Source organism: Netta rufina (assembly GCF_964035555.1).
Source record: "Netta rufina genome assembly, chromosome: 19".
Taxonomy (NCBI): Eukaryota; Metazoa; Chordata; class Aves; order Anseriformes; family Anatidae; genus Netta; species Netta rufina.
The window spans coordinates 10,591,153-10,612,849 of NC_140143.1; the positions used below are offsets into that span (position 1 = coordinate 10,591,153).

General features: G+C 48.7%; 1 protein-coding gene across 1 annotated transcript in view; it reads left to right on the top strand.

Moving 5' to 3' along the window:
• Positions 1-21,697, top strand: part of STX8 (syntaxin 8) — a 96,516-nt gene that overhangs the window by 41,821 nt on the left and 32,998 nt on the right. Inside the window, exon 7 of the mRNA XM_084298234.1 lies at positions 17,658-17,759. Coding sequence (XP_084154360.1) covers positions 17,658-17,759 — 102 coding nt within the window. The remainder of the gene's footprint in view (positions 1-17,657; positions 17,760-21,697) is intronic.

A 21,697-nucleotide genomic window follows, 5' to 3' on the forward strand; every position in this document is an offset into this window, starting at 1 on the left:
AGTGCCCCAGTGGAAGAGTTGCTGCAGAAAATGAAGAATTTGGGCTCAGGGTCAGGAACTGCTTGGTACAAGAGCCTCTGCTGGGGAGGCAACGCTGATGGTCTTGCGTCTCCTGCTGAGCAGGTGATGGGGTACGTCAGCTGTCCTACAACTAGTGGCCAGAAAATGAATCAGCTCCTGATAGCATTATATTGTTCCTATTGTCAGGGACTCTTTTTTTTTTTTTTTTTTTTGTCTGTTTTTCCCTCTCGGATCACTACCTGGTTGGAGAAGCAGTGGTTGGCTCTGCTCTCACTGTCCCGTGCTGCCGGTGGCCTCATTGCTCCACCCGGGACTCCAGCCTGGTCAGTCGGCCCCTGGGATGCTGCATCCAGTGTGGGCACAGCTAAAAGAGCGACAAAGAGCCCAAAGGGCAGCTTTCCTTTTACGTGAGAAACTGCCCACTGCGTGGTTTCTGCTGGTGACAACCAAAGAGAGGTGACACCAAGACCTCCCCTATACCTGTTGTCAGTCAGGAAGTGAGGCGGAGACCAGCCGAGGAGTAAATACTACCTCAGGTAGATGAAGCTTAATCTGTTTTGAAAGAATTCCCTCCCATTGAAATCCTTTTTTTTAAAGCAGTCCTGGTGTGGAAAGTCTCTCCTGCAGTGTGTCTCCTCCTCACTTCAGTACGTTGAGGTTTGCTCAGTCTGAATTTCGGGAAGCTCCATGGTTTTCAGCTGCGTATTTCAAATTCAGAATGTCCCAGCGAGTCTTTCCTTTTCCGAATCTCAAGAGTACTCCACGGGGAGGAATTTACGAAATAACATGTAAGCTTTAAATAATTTACTATGAGAGTAATTGGGTTTATACAGCAGTTCATAAACCTTTAGCTGGTAAAAATCAAAGTACCTTAATCTGAAAAGCAGATGGGGGGGGGAGGTTGTCAGGGTGAAGGCTTACAGAGTTTTCAAAGACAAATTGTTTAATTCCATCACCAGCTAGGAAAATAAATAGTTCTGCTGCTCGATTGAAAACAGAAACATCTTAGAAATGAGACTTTCTGAGCTTTCAAGCATTGTTCGTTCAACAACAAAGAAATCAAAAGAAACTTAGTGGAAAGATGTGATCTAGTTCTAGTTTATGAGAAATGAAAGGCGAAAGCGTCTAAACCACATTTTACTATTCTTGCTGAATTTTCAAGTGCTTTCCTCTCCTCCTTTCATTGGCTGACACTCTGTACAAGGCATCTGTTTTGTGTGAATCAGTGATGCATATGATGTCTGTAGGTCATTTCCTTCTATCAAGAGAGGTGGCAGGACTCGCCGCAGTCTCTGGCTAAATGGTGGAGCGGTGAGTGTGAGACCCTCCTCTAAAATCCCACTTTTCAATACAGCTAAACTGTTTGCAGCAGATTGAAAGCTGGGAGCCATGCTTTGCCTGTGTAATGAAGGCTGCATTTGTACCCCTGTAGCAATGCTCCTCGCAGGCCAATCAGTAGTATCTAGCCAGCACATCCCCTCGCCAGTGATGGTCTTGCTTTAGCGGGGCTAATGGACTGATGAGATCACCTCTAATTTGTGTATCAAGCTGGTTTGTGTCACATTGTTCAAAAAAGAAGGGGGGAAAAAACCCCACACAAAACAACAAAACCCTCTTTATTTTTTTATTCTTGCTGGACTTCAAAAGCTTGCATTATAAACAGTGTGCTCTGCCCTGTGAGAGCGGCGTTTTTTGCTTGGAGCCATTACCTCAGCCAACAAACATCAGAAAGTGAGCGCTCATTTTGGGGTTTGCTTTTCCTTTGTCGTGGAATTGTGACCTGCTCCCAGTCGGCGCAGGAGGAGGTGACTGGGAGCACTGGTGTTTGCGCTGGGCTGGCTCGGTCGCTGACCTGGGGCTGTGATCCATCCGCTCCCTGCGTCCGCAGGTGCCTTCCTCATGCTCCTTTGGCCAAGAAAACGAAGAAAACTCATAGCAAGAAAGGTGCTCGGAGCCTGTCTGATACTTTGACCACTGTTTAACCACCTGCAGCTCCCAACCTTTAACCATAAGGTTTCGAAGGCCTCTGAGGGCATGAATCTGGCTAGGTGGGGCTGTATGGCATGGGGCAAGGAAGTTAAATCCTGTTGTGTTACGTGAGGTTATGAGTGCTGCCCCTCCAAGCTTCTTAAAATTTCTGCTGTAGTACAGGGTGAGGAACCTGGGGGAAGCGAAAACAACCAACTTTAACTCACCTTTAAAGCAGCTGAACCCCACAGACGGTGGAGTGTGAGTCGGGCAGGCCCTGCTCAGGTGCAGGAGAAAGGACGCGATGCTTCGGCAGGTGGCTTTGCAGTGCTCTGTTTAAGCCTCCTTGAGAAGGAGCTGGTGCCTGGCGGTCACAGCTCCAGGCAGAAGATCCGGATGTCTGAAGCAATCTGGGCAGCCAGCTCTGAGGCCAGGGAGCGTGGCTGATGTGCCCGTTTGCCAGGCCCTCCCTCCTCCTTCTGCCAGCACCCCGTCCTCGATGCCCCCGCTCTGCTTTCCTCCGTGTCCCTGCCACTGTTCCCTACTCCTCGCGAGGCACACAGCCCTGCCGGGTGGCTGGCGCTCTCCTCGTGGCACTTTTGGCTGTCCTGGTTTTCGTTCTGAGGTCTGTGTGAGGAGCTGTGCCTCTCCGTGCTGTGGGCGGCGAGTGCTGGCTGGCAGAGGTGTAGGTTAAGCAGCTTAATTACGCTGAGCACTTGGTATTAAGTGATGAGGGAGAAATGTGTGACTCTAATGAAAATATCTGTCACGGAGCATTGCGGTGTGTCTCGTTTCACCGTGACAAAAACCAGGTGAGCAGCCGTACTCTGCTGCAGCTGGAATTGCCATTAACAGGCTCGCCTGGCTGCCAGAGCCTGCTCTGGGCTGTGACACCCGATGAGACCCGATGTGCAGCCCTAAGGAAGGCACTTCCTGGAAGTTTCAGGAAAAAAATAAAATAACGAGGTTTTAATCTCATAATGGTGCCTTTTGTTGAAGGGTCCGGAGGGGCGGCCGCATGCTCCCTGAGTTGTGCCCTGGGGAGGGACGCGTGTGGTGCGGGGCCATGCTATAGGGGGGCCGTTCCCTTTGGAGGTTCCAGTGGTGTCACCGAGGACTGTGACACGGAGCCTGGTCACACTGCAGCCGTGTGCAGGAGGCAGAGAGTGGGGACAGCATCGCAGGGCCCCCGGGGAACCCGCTGGTGGCCCGGGGTGCCGGCAGCAGTAACCTTGGCAGGCGGCACACACCTACAGGAGGAATCCCCGTAGGGCATGGAGGTACTGGAGTACTTAACTCAGTGTGTGGGTGTTCCTCAAAGAACCCGGCAGGAGAGGCTCAGTGTCTCTCTGGGAAGTGCCCGTGTCCATGAGCTGGCTGCGTTACCCTCACGGTCCCTCCGGGATGAGGGTGTCTGGGCAGACCTGTGGCAGCGGGGTGCTGCCCCGTGCCGTTAATTGCCCAGAAGAGCTGGTACGAGGTGATCGCCAAGTGCTCGCAGTGTTTGGGAACATCGGAGGTGCTCGGTGCTGGGTGAAGAGCTGGGCTTGTGCTTGGATTGGGGCAGCAGGGACACAGTCAGGAAACCAGAGCTGAACAATGAAATAATCTGGAGCCCGGCACACAAAGCTCACAATTGTGTGTTGGGTAGGAGGAGAGATTTAATAAAGGACTTTAGTAGAAAGTGTAAGAAGTAATTGAGTTAGACTGTAGAGTGTTTTGTGAAATGAGTGTTGACAGAAGAGTTAACCAACCAGGCTATTGTTGCTTTGCTATCTTCTGTGATCAGCCAGTCTTTTCTTCCAAGCTTCTCTAGAGCTGAATTATAACTGAAGGTTTTTTCCAAAACTGCTTTTACTTGAAAGGAAAAAAAAAAAAAAAAGCAAAAAATGAACTTGCTTTTTAGCAGCTAACTTATAAATCTAAAAATGTGAATAAATAAATGGTGCAATGATCAAAAAATGTTACATTAATACTTTTTTACTGCATTAATTGGGACACGTCAGTAATGTGCGGTTATCCTGGGGCACCAGCAAGATTGATTTTTCTACATGTATCGGTTTTACCATTCGACACCCTTTTGCTGCCAGTTCCACTTTGCATCTGTGTTGCTGATGTTTGGATTTCTGTTGAAATCTGGCCAGAAGCATTTTGATCTCCGGAGCCTATCCTGCTGCCTTCTTGTTGTGTAAGAGTTTGGTAGTCAGAGGAGGGCCATGAGAAGCGGCATTTCAGGGGAACGAGGGCCTTGGCTCTCTTGGAGTTCGCAGGTGTTGAGCGTTTAACTCTCTGGAGGCTGAGTCTAAGAAGATTGCAGTCCTGAAATTGGGGTGGTGGCTGTAGAAGACCATCTGCAAAATGTGACTGGGTAACTGGTGGTTGCTCTCTGTGGGCTCTTGTGTGTCTGTGTGAGATGAAAAGCTGGGCAGAGAGATGTGGCTCCAAGTCTGTCTGCTAGGTTAGCTTGCTCGATCAGGCAGTGGGATTCATTTCCGAAGTTGTCTCGGGACTGTCTGCATTGTTTGGGCTTCTTGTGTTTGCTTTCTTGCTGAACTGGGCTTGTAGTTAGTGCTGAGTTGCGATTTCCATGACAAGTCCTCTGCTCGGAGATTTACAGCTCGGCTGCTTTAATTTGCCAGGCTAATGCTTTGGAATGCAGGTTGACAGTCCAGATGTGAAACCTTTCTCCTTAGAAAGAAAACAAAGGATTAAATGTGTTTTAAGAGGGTTTGAAAAAATAATTTAAGATTGAGGCCCAGAACCTAACATCTGAAGTCTTAAAATACTGCTGTTAGCAGCGAGGTTGAACTTCAAAACCTGGAGACTTGAAAGTGTGTCATCTTTGGCCAGGTCGCCGGTGCCGTGTTGGCTTTTGGTGCACCTGTTTCTGCACATATCAAATGCTTCATAAGCTTTCAAAAATGTCAGATAATCAAAATTATGCATCTTTGCACAAATAGTGCAGGTAAAGTAATGGTTGTGATGGTTCCTGCTAAAACCGTGAGTGCAGCTTTGTAGCAATGGGTAGAGAGCTGGGAGTGCTCCCTTGGAAACGACACGCATTTCCTCAGTATTAATTGATGAAGATTGTAGCTCATGCTGATGGTGCTGCCTCTTTCTTTCTGATTTGACAAACTGACCCATCCACAATTTTATGAGGGGACCTCTAAATAGGATTATCCTTGCTTTCGGGGTTCTTCCTACGTGGAGGAAGGTCCAGGTGGTGCAAGACGACTGTAGCGGCTGTTCACCATCATCCACGCTGCAGGGTGAAGGGTCTGACCAGAGTACAGGGAATCTCTAAAGCATGAGTGAATTGGAAAAGGGTAGAATAGTGGTGTTTAATGTCCAAAACATTTTTTTTTTAGAGAGAAACATAATGGCCTCAGCCAGGCCATTGAATCCAATCCTTTGTGCTCATGAAGATTTGTACAATGCATCTATCAATTAATATCCTTTTGGGTTTCACAATTATTTGGGTTGGAAATGATGCAGCAAGCGTTCATTGTCCTTTGAAAGAAAAGATGAAAACATCTATAACTTTCTCCCAGCCCATATGGAAAGATCAGACATTAGGAGCCTGTACTACCAGATGTCTTAAAACTGAACTCCTAGCCTCACAAGTCAAAAAGGGCAGATCTTATAGGGCAGGTCTTTCTCAAGCTGCCTTGAGAACTATAATGAGGTTGAGAGCAGAGCTTTGCATTGTGATTTATTAAAACTGGGGCTGCAAAGTAAAAAGCTTGTTGTTTTTTACTGGGAGACGAACAGTCCGATCGGTGCTCTCTTCTGGTCGGATTTAGGAGGCCTCTGTAGACCGGGGATTTTGCAAGTAGGAAAGGCACGTTTCGTATGTTCAGCTGGTATTTGTTCTTGTCAGAGAAATCTCTGCCTTTTCGCCATGTTATGGAACAACAGTTGAGTACAAGTGTGTTAAGAAACGGCTGTAACAAATGACAAAAACGGCTTACAATTTCCCTTAATTTTTCACACCTTTTCTAGTATCAGTGCTTTTTATAAATTATTTCAAAAGTGAGATGTAAGTTAAGTAATTAGAAATAATGACTTAAAGAACAAACACAGATCTGAGTTATTTTTTTTTGTCCTCTGAGTATTCATTCTCCTCTCCCCCAGTCCTCCCCCCCCTTTTTTTTTTTTTGGAAACAAAGAAGTTTGGCGAGAGAAAAAGCTATTTGATGTGTGAACTCTGCTGCTGCTGCAGTAAGGTAGTGTGCTGCCTTGTTCCCATACATTTGGAGTGATCAAACAGTAAGCTTCTACAAACAGTTGCAGAAGTAGTACAATAAGCATTAGTAATCTCTTCAGTTTGATAAACCATGTATTTGTGTAGCTTGATAAAGTGGAGGCTTAAGGTTTCCTTCCTGTACTGGAGTTCGTCACACAGGAATTCAGAACTCGTGCATCGAGATCAAAACAGTATTTAGCCACGGTCTTCTGAAGTGTCTTATAGCCACGCTGCTTAGTGGCACTAAACCCTCTGCTTTGTGCAGCTTTTGCCAATTAATCACTCTTGGTCCTTCCAACAAATGAACTGCAGAAAGGAGAAAATCATAGAGGAGCAGAGCAGCTGTATAAGGGCTCCCTCTGTATCACAGCCTTTCCTTGCTCTGCAAAAATCCATGGGCACAGAGCCACGCTAAACAGTAAGTGTTCAGCCACATCTGCAGAAAATCCATGGGAGGGCATGTGGAAAGTTGGCACAACTTTTGGTGGAAGGAAGTGGGAAGAAAGAAAATCATTAGCTAAGGCTAACCAGGATTCAGAGACTTGAGGTCGTCTTATCTGTGGAAGTTCTTCTTCCACCCTTCTTGTTGTTTTAACCACTTCTCTGAGTAATCTGAACTTTTTCCATGACTGCAGACTTGGGATTGAGTATTTCTGAGCCATCAATTCAAGAAACGTTTTTCTTTGCTTTTGGTCTGTGCCAGGCTGCGGGGCAGGGGGCTGAGGAGGTAGGATGCGAATATCGCAGCAGCAGCAGAGGACTGCCTTCACTGCAGCTCCTCCGAGCCTGGTACTTGCTCAGCACCGAACGTGTTGTTAGATGATGTATTCCTCTTGCTAATTTAGTCAATTCACCACTGATTCCAGTAGAGCTTGATGAAGTATGTCAGCTGGAGATTAGTCCCAGGTGTCTGGGTTGACCTTGGCTTTATCAGCTGCTTTCAATACTGTGACCATGAAGCACTTGCAAGTTTTCTGGTTCCTCCCATGATTGATAGACCAATTCTAAAGTGTCTTTCCTCCTTGTTTGTGATCCAAGAGGATAATGCCATGCAGCTGTCCGCAGCATGATGCTCTTGTGGTGAATAGTGTGATGCTCTGTTGGCTTGTTACCAACCTGAACGTCTATTAAAATGGCGGTTGTGTTTTGCAGGCTTGACATCCTGCTAATCCGCAGTTCTGTATCTTCTTTGAGTATCTTGAGTGGAATTGAACAAGTTTCTTAATGCTGAGGTGAGAGGGAGTTATTTTAGACGAGGTTTAACTGCTGACCTGTAGCAGTTAGCAGGGTTATGTGTTGTTTTGAGTGTGGTTTTGGGGAGGTTTCCTGGAGTTCTTGTCTGCCCAAGGTGCACAAGGGACAGACTGGTGAAGAAAGCCTTTCCACCCAGCCTCTTGGCCTTTTCTGGTGTTTTCCCAGCAAGCTGTCATTATTTGATCTCCTTCGCCGCTTGGGTATCGGCGTGCTGAAGGGCATCTTCCTCAGGGCTGTACATGAAGATCACGTGAAAGACGGTGTGAAATCCTATCCCATCTGGGGCTGATGGAAGTCTTCCCAGAAGCTGGGGCCAGGGCCTGACCAGTGGGGTTTTTTTGTAACTAAATTTTGCATCTGCTGCTGCATGGCCCTGGGGCTGTGCAGAGAGAGGTTGCTGACGAGGAGCTGCGATTGAGCCTTCTTGAAGCAAGCACCAAAGCAGTCTTCCTTTGTAGGGTGAGGACGTATGGCCGGCCGCGAGCTGTGGTGTGACCGTGCCCCTCATGTTGAGAAATCCCCTGAGTGCGACAGGGCACTGGGCTGTGTTCATAAATGGAGTGGAAGTGGAAGGAAGGAAAGGAACGCTCTGCTTAAGCCTGAATCACCAAAGTCAGCATCGCATCAGCACGTTGAGCTGTATTCCCTTTCTGCGCCTCAAATTGCAGTTGGTGTAATCTATTTTTGGTCTCTTGCTTTGTAGAGGACCGCTGGTCATTTTTTCCAGTCTTCCTTAATCTGCTTCAAAAGTGAGAGCACTTCATGAGCACTTGTTAAAGAATTCTCAATTTTGGGGACCGTGGCAGCCGTGAAGTGTTTCACTAACTTTTAAGCTTTCTAATGTGAAAAACGTGGGACGTTCTAGCGGGTTGGAAATTGCGCTGCCGTTAGCGCTTCGGGGATGGCTCACTCCTGCTTTTTGGATGGAGCTTTCTTTAATTCGAGCAGGAACAACTTTATGCATCCTGCACAGCCTGCTTGATGTGTCGGGAAGGCCGGAGCCTGAATGGGCTCCTACTCGCACGCGAGGTGACGCCGTTGAAGCGCGCCGAGAGCCCGGTGTTGGTCGGGGTGCTCTGGCTTTGGAGCGGGGCGATGCCGCTTGCAGCGACGGCGAACAATTCCATGATTTTTCTCTCCCGAGGGACAAAATGACATGAGCCATTTATAATCGTTGCTTTAAATCGCGTTGGAGCTGGGGCTGTCTCGTAGGCAGGTTTTGAGAAATGAGTTTCTTTCGAAGGTGCTTGGGAAACTTGTGCGGGGACTCCCAAGTGGCGAGGCCTTTGTCTGCGAGGCAGGAGCCGGCCCCAGGGTTATCCATCAGCGTGCTGGAGCATCATTCACAGCTCGACTTCATCAAAGAGACGTTCCCAGCCACGTCTCGCTGGCCAGCCGAGGGGTCGTTCATTCGTGATGTATTGTTTGGCTGACGGCTGGCATGCAAGCCGGGGGGGTTATGGGGAGCACCTCGTGTGAGTGATGGCCTGGTGGGCAGCGCCCCTCCCCGGGACGTGGCCCCGGCCACTTTCCTCTCCCTCGAGGCCAGGGAAGTGCATTACGTGGGGCTTTATCTCGGGGAAGAAAGGTGTGTTAGGATGGCCATGATCCACATGGATGAAATACTTTGTCTCGCCATTTTATTTTCTTTTTTTTTTCGGTGGGACTAAGGCCTGGCTCTTCGGTACGCGCGAGGGCTGTGGTTTTGGAGTGGCCCTGTGTGGGTTTTCTGTTATTCCTTCCTTACTGTGCCGGGTCAGTGGTTTGAGGGGAGCATCGAAATAATGATTGTTGGGTGAAGCTTAATGTGACAACAGCTGCGTAGAGTGTAACTTCAGTGATATTTTTTCTGCGAGGTGTGTGAAATGGGCTGGAAACCTAAGGTGGTGGTGTTCGGTGGGACAGGGAACACCCTGCCACACCTCCTGCCGTAGTGCTTGTACGAAAACCGAGGTGTGTTGGTAATCAAAGCTGTGGATATCTGTGGAAAAGTGTTGTGATACTATACAGCCATGGAAAAATAGTGGAGTTACCTACAGAAAGCAGAGGTGGCTATTATGAAGAATGGCTGAATGCAGAGCTTTAAAAATCAGATTTTGGTTACAGGGAAAACAAACAAACTCGGAGTCTGAATTAGCTTCTGTCCTTTCATTTTCTGCTGCAAGTTTACAGAAAACAAACCTGTCACAATAGGAAGTGTTTTGACTGGCAGCCTTTTGCTATGTGAATATAAGCCGGCTTCCAATGTTTTTCTGCTTCGGGCCTTCCTAGAGCTGTGGAATTTATGCCTGTTGTTTTATCTGTTAGCAGTCTTTCTTCCTGCTCAAAGTTAAGCCTGTAGAAAAATAGTTTAATGGCATAGTCCCTGTAACCTATAACTTCAAGATCCTGCTGGAAGTTTTGATAGTATGGCCTACAAATCTTCACCTTTATATAGCTGGAGAACTCAGGCTTTAGATTTGAATAAAAATAAAAGATGATTACAAAAAAATGAGCCAGTGTACGCTGCGGGCTCGGTCTGCGACTGTACCCAACAGAGTGCCATGGGTGTATGGCAGCATCGACTGCAGTGAATGCTGCATGCTGGAGTCAGCCTGTTATAACCCCTACAAGAGGGGTTTTTGGTATTAATGTCCATTTGATAACTAGTAACTGTGCTGGTCTGCTTTAAACATGGAGAACAAAACCAAAGGTAACTCGCTGGGAGCAGAGAGGAGGAACGAATGACCTGGCTTTACATTCAGATACTTCTAGTGAGGGAGACTTATCTCCTTCCAGATAACTGGAAAAGGATACTCAAAATACTGTATCATATATATATGGTTATTGCCTGCCTTATATCACTCCGAGTTCTCAACACATCTGGACTGCGAGCAGTTCCAGTAACATTAAAGCGTACTATTTTGGTTGGCACACTGACGCTGTGGTATATGCCAATTAGTAATGGCTCTTGGAAACAGGCTGCTCTAAAACTCTCCCCAAACTATTCCCTAGAGAAATTATTCAATTAAGTACAACTAAAATTAATGTCCATGGGTTTTGTTCGAATAAAGCAAAATAAGCAGCTGGAAAAGGGAAAACTTCTCAGTGTGTGCTTTTGGAATAACAGCTCTAACTAATAACCGTGTTTGCTGGAATCAATACCGCTGTTTGTTTTCTCAGCGCTGCTCTTTGCGAAAAATCCAGGGAGCGCTTCTGCAGCCGATGGCCTGGGACCGTTCCTGGTCATGAAGATGTATTTTCAGATCACCACCTGCTTTCGAGAGGACGAAGCGCTGTGTTTCGTGTCGGGGTATTGGAGCTGGATGCAGATATGTCCTCACACTCGGGGTTGGATGAGCGAGTGCTCGGCGGTGCCGTCCGGTGCCGCCTGCAGGGCGGTGCCTGCTGGAAGCGGTGGTCCTGAGCACGTCCTCCGCTGGAGGCTGGAGAACAGGGGGGGCTGCTGCTGGCTGTGCCAGGATGGAGGGCACTCCCACAGCCCCCGGCTGCCCTTGGCCAGCAGAGCCATCGCTGGCCCGCGGCAGGGGAAGCAGCGGGAGGCAGCCTCCCCTCCTGCCTCCCTGTGGCGCGAGGCCGGCAGGGACACGCGGTTCGTTGTGCGGCACGTCCCGCACGGGAGGCCAGCAGGGTTCTCCTGGCCTGGCTGGTCCCAAGCACCATCAAAGCCCTGCGAGTTAGCGGAGCCAAAGAGAACTAAAATATGAAGAGGAACAAGTTGGTTTGCGCCCCTCCCCCCCCGGGAGAAGTTAGTATTTTGGGGTTTAATGCTTGTATGAAGTCCTGCCAAAGCAGAGAGTCAATGTCCTCAATTAAATCTGGGAAGGTGGGGGAAGGCATCTGGGTCTTTGCTTGGAAGGCAGACCTCGTTGTGGTACGAAGCATCAGTGTCCTGGTGTACGGAGCAGCACGGAGCTTGGACCGGCGCGAGCACTGCTGGCATTTTGGGTGTCACCTTGGAGCTGAGCAGAAAAGCAGCCCGTGACCGTGCAGGGCTGCACACATCAGAGACTGCAAAGAGCAGGCACGGTTTGCAGAGATGGAGAGACATTAAGATTCTTGGCTCTGTGTTTTTCGCTGTTTTTCTCTTTTCACTTGGCTCCCTTTTTCACTGTTTTTCTCTTTTCGCTCTGCCTTGCCATTACAGCTGGCACGTCGTGTGAAGGTGCTTTAGGTTTCTGATGTACTTACATTAGTTGCAATCTTCACTTCACACCACTGGCATTTTGAACAGCACTTTCTTACTAACATGTAATTATGGGGTTTGGACATATAAAGGTTGGCATTTGATCTATGATTCATTTCTTTGGTATCTAGCTCTTCTCCTGAGGCACCAGAGACCTGAAGGAGGGAGGGAAAGCCTGCTTGGCTTCTCCAGTGAATTCCAGCCTTATTGTAATTTTTTTTTTTCTTTTTTTTGTAGCATAAAATGTTATGGCTCTTGGTTCTCTATATGTTTTTCTTAAGGCTGACTGCAGTCTTCCATGACTCACAGTGGGATATGCCGTGGAGATGCATTACTCATCGATAAATACTATCGAGTGATCTGTGCATTGAAATCCACCAAAAATAAAAGCTTTTGGAAGGAAGCGTTTGGTCAGCCACGCTGTTCTGCAAAGCTGAGACCAAAACTCCGTTTCCCTCTGCCTGTGCTGTGTTTCTTGTGGCCTTTGTCACTTGGCTTCTGGGTTTCGTACTCCACAGTCAGCGAGAGTGACTCGAAGGTGGAGGTGCCAAAACCAAACGAGACTTTTCACAAGTTTTAAATAAAACAGAAAATCAGTTAGTGTAAAGTCATGTACAAAGGCAGAGCTCTGGCTGCAAAAGAGCCTCTCCTTGGGGCAGGAGACGTTTGTCCTTCCTAGGGACTCCTTGTGCAGGTAAGGATGATGAAAAAAAATCCTGTGGTTTGGGAAGAGGGCGCGGGGCAGGGGCAGTGACAGGGAGCTGGGCGCGATGCCGCATCCTTATCCTGCTCCTGGCTGGAGGAGGAGCAGGGAGGCACCCGCGGTGTCACCCTGTGTCACCTCGTGGCAGGGATCTTGAGAGTTACGCCATCTCATGAACGTGCAGCGTTCATGCATGTGCCGTAACCCAGCATCGCTCACTGCCTGCAGAGAAAGGCCCAAAATGAATTTTGTCTTTTGCGTGGTCTCATGGCCTAGTGGCTGGGCGGGCTGGAAGCGGGGCTTTCGCCCTCTGGAAACACTTGGCCTCCTCGTTTTGTTGCAAAAACCACACATTTCATTTGCGAGGTGAAAACTGTTTATGGGGTAAAAGCTGATCCAAACACGGTGCTGTGGCACAGAAGGCGCCGCAAAGCAGGCGGCCGCCCCGCGATGCCCTGTTGTTGTCGTCTGTCCAGCCGTGCTCCGGCTGAAGCTGTTCCCTGGGACGTTTCTGACCAGCTGTAGAAAAACTTGATGGCTGAGCTGACACAGAAACGGGGCTGCCAGAGAATTCAGCTTTCAGCCCCCTCGAAATGGGGGCTGAAAGCTCACTAGAAATGTGAACGGAGAGGCCGGGATCTGGGAAGGGCAGGAGGCGGTTGTGGCGGAGGGCCTGCTGTGGGGTTACGCTGCCTGACGTAGGGCAGACCTGGAGCTTGCGGCCTTGCTGAGGAGGAGGAGAGGAGAAAAGCACATGGATCCCGTCGGACACAGCAGACTGCTCCAGCACCTGGCGTGGGTTCAGCCCTGCGTTTGCTTTCGCATCCTGTGCGAGCCCGCAGCGCAGGAGAGCAGATGTGGCGTGAGGCGTATCCATTTCCCTCCGAGATGACTTATGGCTGTAACGGGTGGGATTCCCGTCTCACGGGAGGCTCTGAAATTATCCATGCCCTGGCTGGAGAGAAGCAGAACCAGCTTTTCAGAGACAGCATCAGTGTTTTTATGAATTAAAATACACTTCTGATTCTCACTGCAGCAGCAAATGCTTCAACGAAAAAGAGATAAAGGAGCTTTTTCCTAGAAATACCTAGGAGTATGTGTAGTTCCTTCTGCTCACTTTGTTGTCTGTATTCTGTAGGTGTCCTTTGTGTAAATCTGTTTTCCTAGCTATTGGCAGATGTGATTTGAAAGGTGTATCTGAAGGTACCCTTTCATTCCATGAAAGGTTTTTCCACCACGGCAGTCTCTTGTATCACAGATGTGCACATAGCTGGACCCCAGAAAGCAGTAGCAGCAAAACGTGGTGCTAGTGTGAGTTGTAATGCAGGCATTGCATTCAGGGAGATTACAGAGATCAGCCTTCTCTATCTTTAATTTGTCACTTCTAATTGCAAAGCTGAGCATGATAAAACAAAGTGGAAAGCGCTTCAGATCAGCATTGAGACCAGTTGCTTCACTTCGTTTTCCATTTCAATAAAACTTTGAAAAGAAAGATTCAAAACACATGTGCCTGCCTCTCGGAATGGTCTTGTGTTGATTTGGATCAATCGGGGGTTTCTTGATCCTTCAGAACTTGACTTTTGGCTTTAATGGTGCTTGAACTTGCTGTGAGCAGAGACGCGATGCCGTGAGCAGATGGAAAAGAAATGAATTCATCTGCATCTTCATTTGTGGCTGTGATGCGGTGACAATTCAGATCTGATTACGTGACTTTTGTGTTTGTTTTTATGGGCAAAAATACATTTCAAGTTTAATGCAAAATATTTTTTTTAAATCTTTGGCTTTTTTTTTTTTAATTGTTAGTAGAATAAACTTCTCCTACCTTCGCTCACACTTTGTCCAGCAGCAGTGGAGCAGGGCAGGGCTGGCTTCGCCCTGCAGCCACTGGTCCCCATTTCCCCCACCTTGCCCGATCAGGGTCCATGTTCCAGCCTGGCTGCCCTGCCTTGCTACAAAGCCTGTGTCGTGTGCAATCAAAACCCTCTGTCATGGCTTTTTAGCCGAAAAAGGCCAAAATTACAGCATGTGACCTACTTTTTTTTTTTTTTTTTTTTTTTATATCAGCTGCTGTCCTCAGTTTCCTCGCCCCGTGTGGCTTCGCTTGGTGCTGGGTCTGTGCCGTGTGGTTTGTCTTCATCTTTGGGGTCCTGTGCCACTGAAGGAGGACCTGGACTCTGTTTGTGTGAATGGTTTATGTGTGATTTGGAGAGCAGTGCTGCAGAAACGTCCTTTGTAGGGTCATTTGGGCATTCAGCCTGCTTTCCTGAGCCCTTGCAAAAGTGAGCCCCCTCTCCTTTGCCTTTTTTGCTTTATTGTCCATTTTTTAAGTTCTTTAGCAGCCAGGTAGGTGGGAGGTAATAGAAGAATTTTCATCCCAAAGGTAATTGCCAGCTTGAACTGCACAGGGGGCTGTAGGTGGGTCGTGCCAGAGGAGGCGATGCTCGGGAGCCTGCTGATAGCTGCGCAGGCTTTTCAGTGCTGGTCCAACACTGCTGCCTGCGGGGCTTGCTCCAGCAGCAGCTCTGCCTGCCTGAGAAATTCGTTACCACCTTTCAATTCCTGCCTTATGCAGCGTGCTTTTTCCTCTGCTTTATGGTGGGGAGAAATTCTTTAATTCAGGTGCTGGCTGCAGACAGCCCCTGCTGCTGGGGAGTGTTTGGTACCAAGGAGTGCCCCCAGCGGCTGCCCCCTGCGTCAGAAACGCGTCCTGCTGATGGGGCACGGCTTGGGCAGGGGGCTGGAGGGAGAGGCTCCGGGCACAGACCCTGTTGTAGTGCCTCGGGTGCTGGAATGATGGCAGAAAATATTCCTGCCTGCATTTGTTCTCATTTAGCTACAGCTTGTTCACCAGGATGTTTTTCAAGGAGGGTCTGGTCAGTGTTGGCAAAGGAAAGTCTCTTATTTCCCAAGCGTGCTTATCACTTTGTCCTTGACAACGATGGGAACTTTCGGCACTTTTTTTTTTTTCATTTAGAGACAAACAGGAGAGAGCCTGCCTTTGCAGGCGGCATTGTGCTGGTTTTCCTGCGTGCTGAATCACACAGGACAGATAAAGTTTCCCCCAAATGTTGTTGTCCTTGCAGATGTTGGACTGGGGAAGGTTGGGTGGGAGGTGGAGGAGAATTAATATCTGAACTATGCACTGAATGAGTCTCGCGCTTCAAATAAAATACCTCCAGTCATGGGGAAACGCATTTTTGTGCAGGGTGAGCAACGAAATCTCGACTGGTAGGAGCAGCTTCACAAATCTGGAGAGTTCGCATCTGGAACAGAGCAGTGCTGGTGTGGTGAGGTTGCTTCATCGCAGCAGTGGCTTAGATCTGTAGGATAAAGCTGAGGCTGCACGCAGCAGTGGTTGATGTTTGCCCTCTGCCCTCCTTTGTGTGAATACTTCAAATAATAGCTAAGGCTGGGGGGCATGAATCAGTGCCTCATATTTGGGAAGGATGGGTATTTTCAAAGTCTTAGATGGTGCTATCATTTTATGCAGCGACTCACTGGAGATATTGCAGTGCTTGTGGAACAGACTGGAAAAACGTGCACTAGAAGGATGATGCTCGTAACTCTCCACAAGGGTAAAACCTCCTTGCTGTGTGTGCCTGTGAAACTTGCCTCTGGCTTCAGAACTTCGATTTTTTTTTTTTGTTACCCCTTGTACGATCAGATCTCCGTGTCTTTTCTTTGTGTCTTGAGCAATACTTACTTGGTAAGATTCGAGGATGCACCATGCATAACTAAAACCATATGCTGCAAGAAGATGAATTGTGGAGGAAGCGGCTCCCTTTCAGGCACTGGTATAAAACTGATGGCCGGCACACCTTGAGGAACTGCCAGAGCTAATGCCCAACATCAGCACTACCTTGCATTTGCCTCCCTTGCAGACACAAAGTCTGCTTTGAGTGTGGCTGGCAGTTTTGGAAGTGCAAAGGATGTCCCCGTTAGTGTCATTGCCTTGCTCCTAGCAGAGAGACTTGGAAAATCTGTTTTGAAGGAATACAACTGAAACAATAAAGGCTGTCAGTAAACACCCTGTCCTGCTGCTGGGACTTGTTGTCTTTACCTGTCAGCCAGCCTGTATACAGGGTTATGAGGCTTGAAAATGATCAGAAAAGTGTACCTTGCTAACTGAATGTTAGGCACGCTAACGTTTTCTTTTGCTTACAGTCAGCTAAGTCTGGAGGTTTGAGCAGTGCTGCAGCAGTGATGCTGTGCTAGGGGCTGCTTGTGTACAACCGAGCTGAGAGCTCAGCACCCGCCAGCTGGCAGGGCTCTTGTCCCAGACCTGATCTGAAAAGACAGACGAGATTTATTAAGACAGTGATCAATAGCAGGGAAAGTGCTAGGAGTGTAACCAGAGGAAGACATTTTGCAATAGCATTCGGTTTTTGGCTGCTGTCCTCCTCCTGATTTATCATGCAGAGAAAAATCATTCCTACCTGCAGAGTAGAAAGCAACTCAAACGTAGCGTATTCCTGCACCGTCTGCATATTTCAACAAAATTTAAGCATAACAGTCGGCAAGAAGGAAATTTGGTGCCCAAATGTGGCTTTCAACGTTAAGTGTTACAAAACCCCAGCCCAACAGCCAGCCTTGGTTGAAGCCTTTCACCTGGTCTGATTGCCGTGACAAAAGCAGTCGTTAGTTGCATGAGGCTGAGGGTGGGTTGGCTTGAAGTTTCCTTTTCTCCTCTATTAAAAATGGATGTAGGGGAAATTTTGCTCACTTTCCTTTTCCCTAAGGATCATCTGGGCTGCAAGCAGAGCTGCCATTTGTACATCACAGTAATTGAAACAATGTGAGACTTTCACCGTATCCTCCCATATCACTTGATCGGGTCCGTACCGAGTACTCTCAAAAGCATTTATGAAGATAGTGATTCTGAATTTGTTTTAATGACTGCATAACAGCCAAGTGAACTCTGAGTGTTGAGACGCTCTCTTCCAGGGACTGAAATTTCGCATTTCCTATAGTATGTGCATTAATTCTTACTTGGGCTGTTGTTTTGTGGCTTCCATCGCACTACGCTCGGTGCCTCCCTAGGCTGATGCTGCAGTTTGGGGCTGTTCCTTTTCTCCTGATGGCAGAGGAGTGCACTGAATCCCAAGTCAGGGTCTCTTGGACCTCACAGTGCTTTTCTCAGCGCTGTGGAGCACTGGTGTGTCTCGCTGGAAAACAGCGGGGTGCAGCTGGTTTCCATTTCGGAGCCTCCAGCAGCAGCGTGCTTGCTGAGCAGCGATGCTGAGGGCTGGGAGATTAATGCTGTGTTTCTCTTTCCCCAGAGATCATCGACGACCTCACTAACCTGGTGGAAAACACAGACGACAAGCTTCGCAATCAAACGCGGCACGTGAAGATGGTGGACAAAAAGTCAACTTCCTGTGGTAGGAAATGAGTCCAAATCCTGCGCTGTTATTAAATGCCTAGAAACTCGCTGAGTGCTCCGAGGCTGTGTGCACTGTGCCTCCCCCCAGCAAAGATTGCTCCTAAAGAGGAAAAACCCACCTCTCCAGCCCCAAATGTGCTTCAGCGATGTTGCAGGCTTAATTTACTGCGCTTGCTGTGTTAACCTCCTTAAGCCAATGAATGTCCTTAAGCCATTTGACTCCAGTGTTGCACAATACCCTGATTGGAAATTGTAGAGCTGTATGAAATTAGTGTGGTACATGTTAATTAGGTTTAAAAAACTTGCTAGCTACCAGCTCTCAAGAACCGGTCACAATGGGGAGTGGTGCCGCAGGGGCATTTCTGGCGGTGTCCTGCAGGAATGCATTCCCAACCGAGTGGTTTTCAGAGCCTGCCAGACATGAAATCCTCGCTGGTGACGCTGAGCTGCGAGCTAGCGAAGCTGCGCTAGGCTGCTTTTCCTTTAGCCAAGGCAAGGCTGTACCTCTCGCGCCAGGTTTTGTGTACGGGACGCGGAGCTGGGGGTTTGGTGCTGGGAGGATGCTGCGGGCGAGGGCAGGAGATTTATGTTTGTCTCGGGGGGATGAGTGGTGCTGAGGAGTGGCTGTGGGAGGATGTCAGTGCGGGATGGTGTTAGTGAGACAGTTCTGGAAATCCCACGTCCCCCTCCGGTGTCCGTGGTTCGTTTCTGGCAAACAAGAGGGCTCATTATTAGAGTAATTTATGCTCTGTAGAAGTTTGTCTCGTAGTCAGAAGTGAGAGAATTTTGGCTTACGCAGTGCAGTAGAGAGGAGGACGAGAGCTTCCCGTATCTGGGCGAGGCGAAGGGGGCTGGTGGGAGCTTGTAATCCCTGGCAGGGCGATCTCAGGGCTGGCAGCAGAAGCCCCCAGCAGTGAGCTCATTGTCAAGCACTGGGAGATATTTGAGAGATTTATTTGGTTCCCCATCAGTGGTAATTTTTTGAAAGTTTGATGCAAATTGATGAAACTCTGTGGCCTTTTCTTATAGCGGACTTGTCAGAGGCATTTGTCTGATTTCTCAAACACCAACTACAGGCGGAATTAAAGATGTGGCTGCAGAGTTCGTGACTGATGGTTTTAGGTCTTCAGTGCTGACACAAGCTCGATTTAATTTACAAATAATTGCACTCGAATTGTGTCGAGTACCCCTGTGCAGCCCCTCAGTTCCTGTGGCTTCACTTACTGCACAAGTGCCGCGGTGCGCGGAGCGAAATGCCCGGCACTGAAACCGATGGCAGACAAGAGGTTGTCTGCGGGGAACAGCTTCTCGCTTGTTAGGTATTTCTGCCCCTTTCTAGCTTCTTAATGCAAATGCAGAGCCCAGACAATGCTGCTAGATAATGAGCCTGTCTCTTTAACTCTAAAGCCGAGCTGGCTGTGCTGGGGAATTTGAGAGGAGGAGGAGGATGGGAGAGGCGAAGGCTGGGAGGATCCCAGGCTGGATGCCTTGGGGGTGACCTCTCTCACCCTTTCCACATTGAAAAACATTTTTCTTTAAGGGGTGGTGAGAAGCGCTGCCTCTTCGTGCCTTATTCCGTCTGCTCCAATAGGTCTTCCTGTGTTTGCATAACAATTTGGGTATATGTAAACACTGTATTGCCTCAGATAGCTATTTTACTCTGCCTAATCATGAGTTTTAGAACAATAATGCTGGAAGAGACAGGCTTTAATGGCATTCTTCCCATCCCTTTTCCACCCTTACTTCTGGCACTGATAATCACTGCTATATGAAGACCAGAAAACCCTCCCGGGCGTACGGTAATTCCCTGAACAAAGCCAAGCAGCAGGAAAACTGGCACCTGCTAGGTGACTTCTCCAAGGGCTTTTTCCCCCTGCTCTAACATTTTGTTTAAATTGATCACACCTTTGGTAACTGGGAATCTGAAGCAGCGTAGGGTGCTCCGTGCCCCCCCGTGTCCCCCTCCTGTCCCTGTCCCTCGCGGTTGTGGCGGTGCTGGCCTGGACGTGGTGCCTGTGCTGCTGTCTGAGCTGAAGCACCGAGGAAGGGCTCGGTGTTTGCCTGATGGTGGATGTGCTGCAGCATCTGGACACGGGTACCAGCAGAGCCCTCTGGCACGAATCGTGGAATAATCACCCTTTTACGAGCAGGAATGTAACACATTAATGGGTGGGTCTTTGTTAGCAGCCAGTATAATAATAAAATCAAAGTATTGCTGATGAAATCCAACTTTAATCAATGTTTCAACGTCTCGCTCTCATGCAAACAGCGTGTCAGGCTCTGGGGGCCCTTTGCAGTGACTTCCAGTGGGTCCTGGCTGCCTCTGCCCGGCGCGGAGTGGAGACCCGGGAACAACCTGGTGCTGCCCCAGGCCCCACGCACTTCTGGTGGAAGTTTTCAGGTTGTTTCGGGTGTGTTGTTGCATTCGCAGCTTATTTTCGGTGACATTTCTCTTGCTGCCTCTGAGCTGTTGACAATCCCGCCCTTTGACTCCGCCAGTCGGAGCACATCTCCCTTGGTGGCCCCGGCAGCCCCGCGCTGATGGCAGTGCGAGCTCCCATGGATTGCAGCAGAAGAATGGTCAGGGCATAGATTCAGCCGGCTGCATGTATGAAATTATTGCTGAAAATCATCAGCCATCTGCGGGCAAACGCTTGCACGCTGCCTGGCATTGTTTGGTTTCTTTGCAGCGTCTGCTGGGCACGGAGGAGGGTTGTTAGGACATATATGTTTATTCGATTTCAGAAACTCGCAGTTAGCTTTCACCAAAATGTGTGCACAAACCATTAATCAGACGTTAGGCTGCCTTTAACAAATTTGCTCCAGGAATGCCTGTGTGTGCAACCCGGCCTTTGCAGTTTCACCACGGGCTCTTGGGTTTGTGTCTGACTGTCCCCGCACTCTCCCAGTTTGCATACCTTTGTGCAGAACAGTGCTCATTAATCATTTCTCGCTAACATTTTTATTAGAAACTAACTCTCAGAATGTACTCTTCAGAACCAAATTTAAAAATAAACAAATAGAAGTATAATAACAAACAAATGAAAGTGTAATTAAAGTTAAGATGCCAGGGGGGAAAAACAGATTTCCCTCAGACAAACCCTTGATCCGAAACAACCTGATTATATGGCAATTGCCACCTTACCTTAATGATGCAACACTCCTGAATGCTTCAGTAATTTGTTTTTCCTGGGTAGAGAGAGCCTCACTGTGATCTCACCCATTCTGCTTCCTAGGATGAAAAAAATTTCTTGAGAGGAAAATGACGGCCCTAAAATGCATGCTGCTGCGTTGCTGTCAGCTGCTCCCTGCAGCCCATGGTTTGGGTGGCACAGCGCGGATCCTGTCTGGTTTTTGAGTGTCCCTGGCCGGGGTGGCTCCTATGCTGGCATCCCTGGCACGGGTCCTGTGAGCAGGATTGGTGCCCAGGTGGACGTGGGCTCAGAGCTGGCCAGTGCCAGCCCTTCCCCTTTGCTCACAACCCCGACTCCAGCGGGTAAGCACAGCCCAAGCGTTGGTAGTGCTTGCAGGGTCTGCACCACTCCGCCAGTCTTCCTCCCTGCAGGGGGCTTAATCAGGGAGAGAGAAGAAGGTTTAAAGTAAAAGGTTTTCAACTAAAAGAGGGGAGATTTAGATTAGGTATTAGGAAGAAATTCTTTACTGTGAGGGTGGTGAGGCACTGAACAGGCTGCTCCAGGAGCTGTGGGTGCCCCATCCCTGGCAGTGCCAAGGCCAGGCTGGATGGGGCTGGGGGCAGCCTGGGCTGGAGGCAGGGGGCCCTGCCCATGGGCTTTAAGGTCCCTTCCAACCCAAATCATCCTCTGATTTGATGAAGTTTTGAAGATTTGTCTTTGTCCAGAGCTATGCCCTGGCTTACTTGGCTGGTGCTTTGCGGTAGCTTCCCCCCATCCCAGCGATCTGGGCTATTTTTGGTAC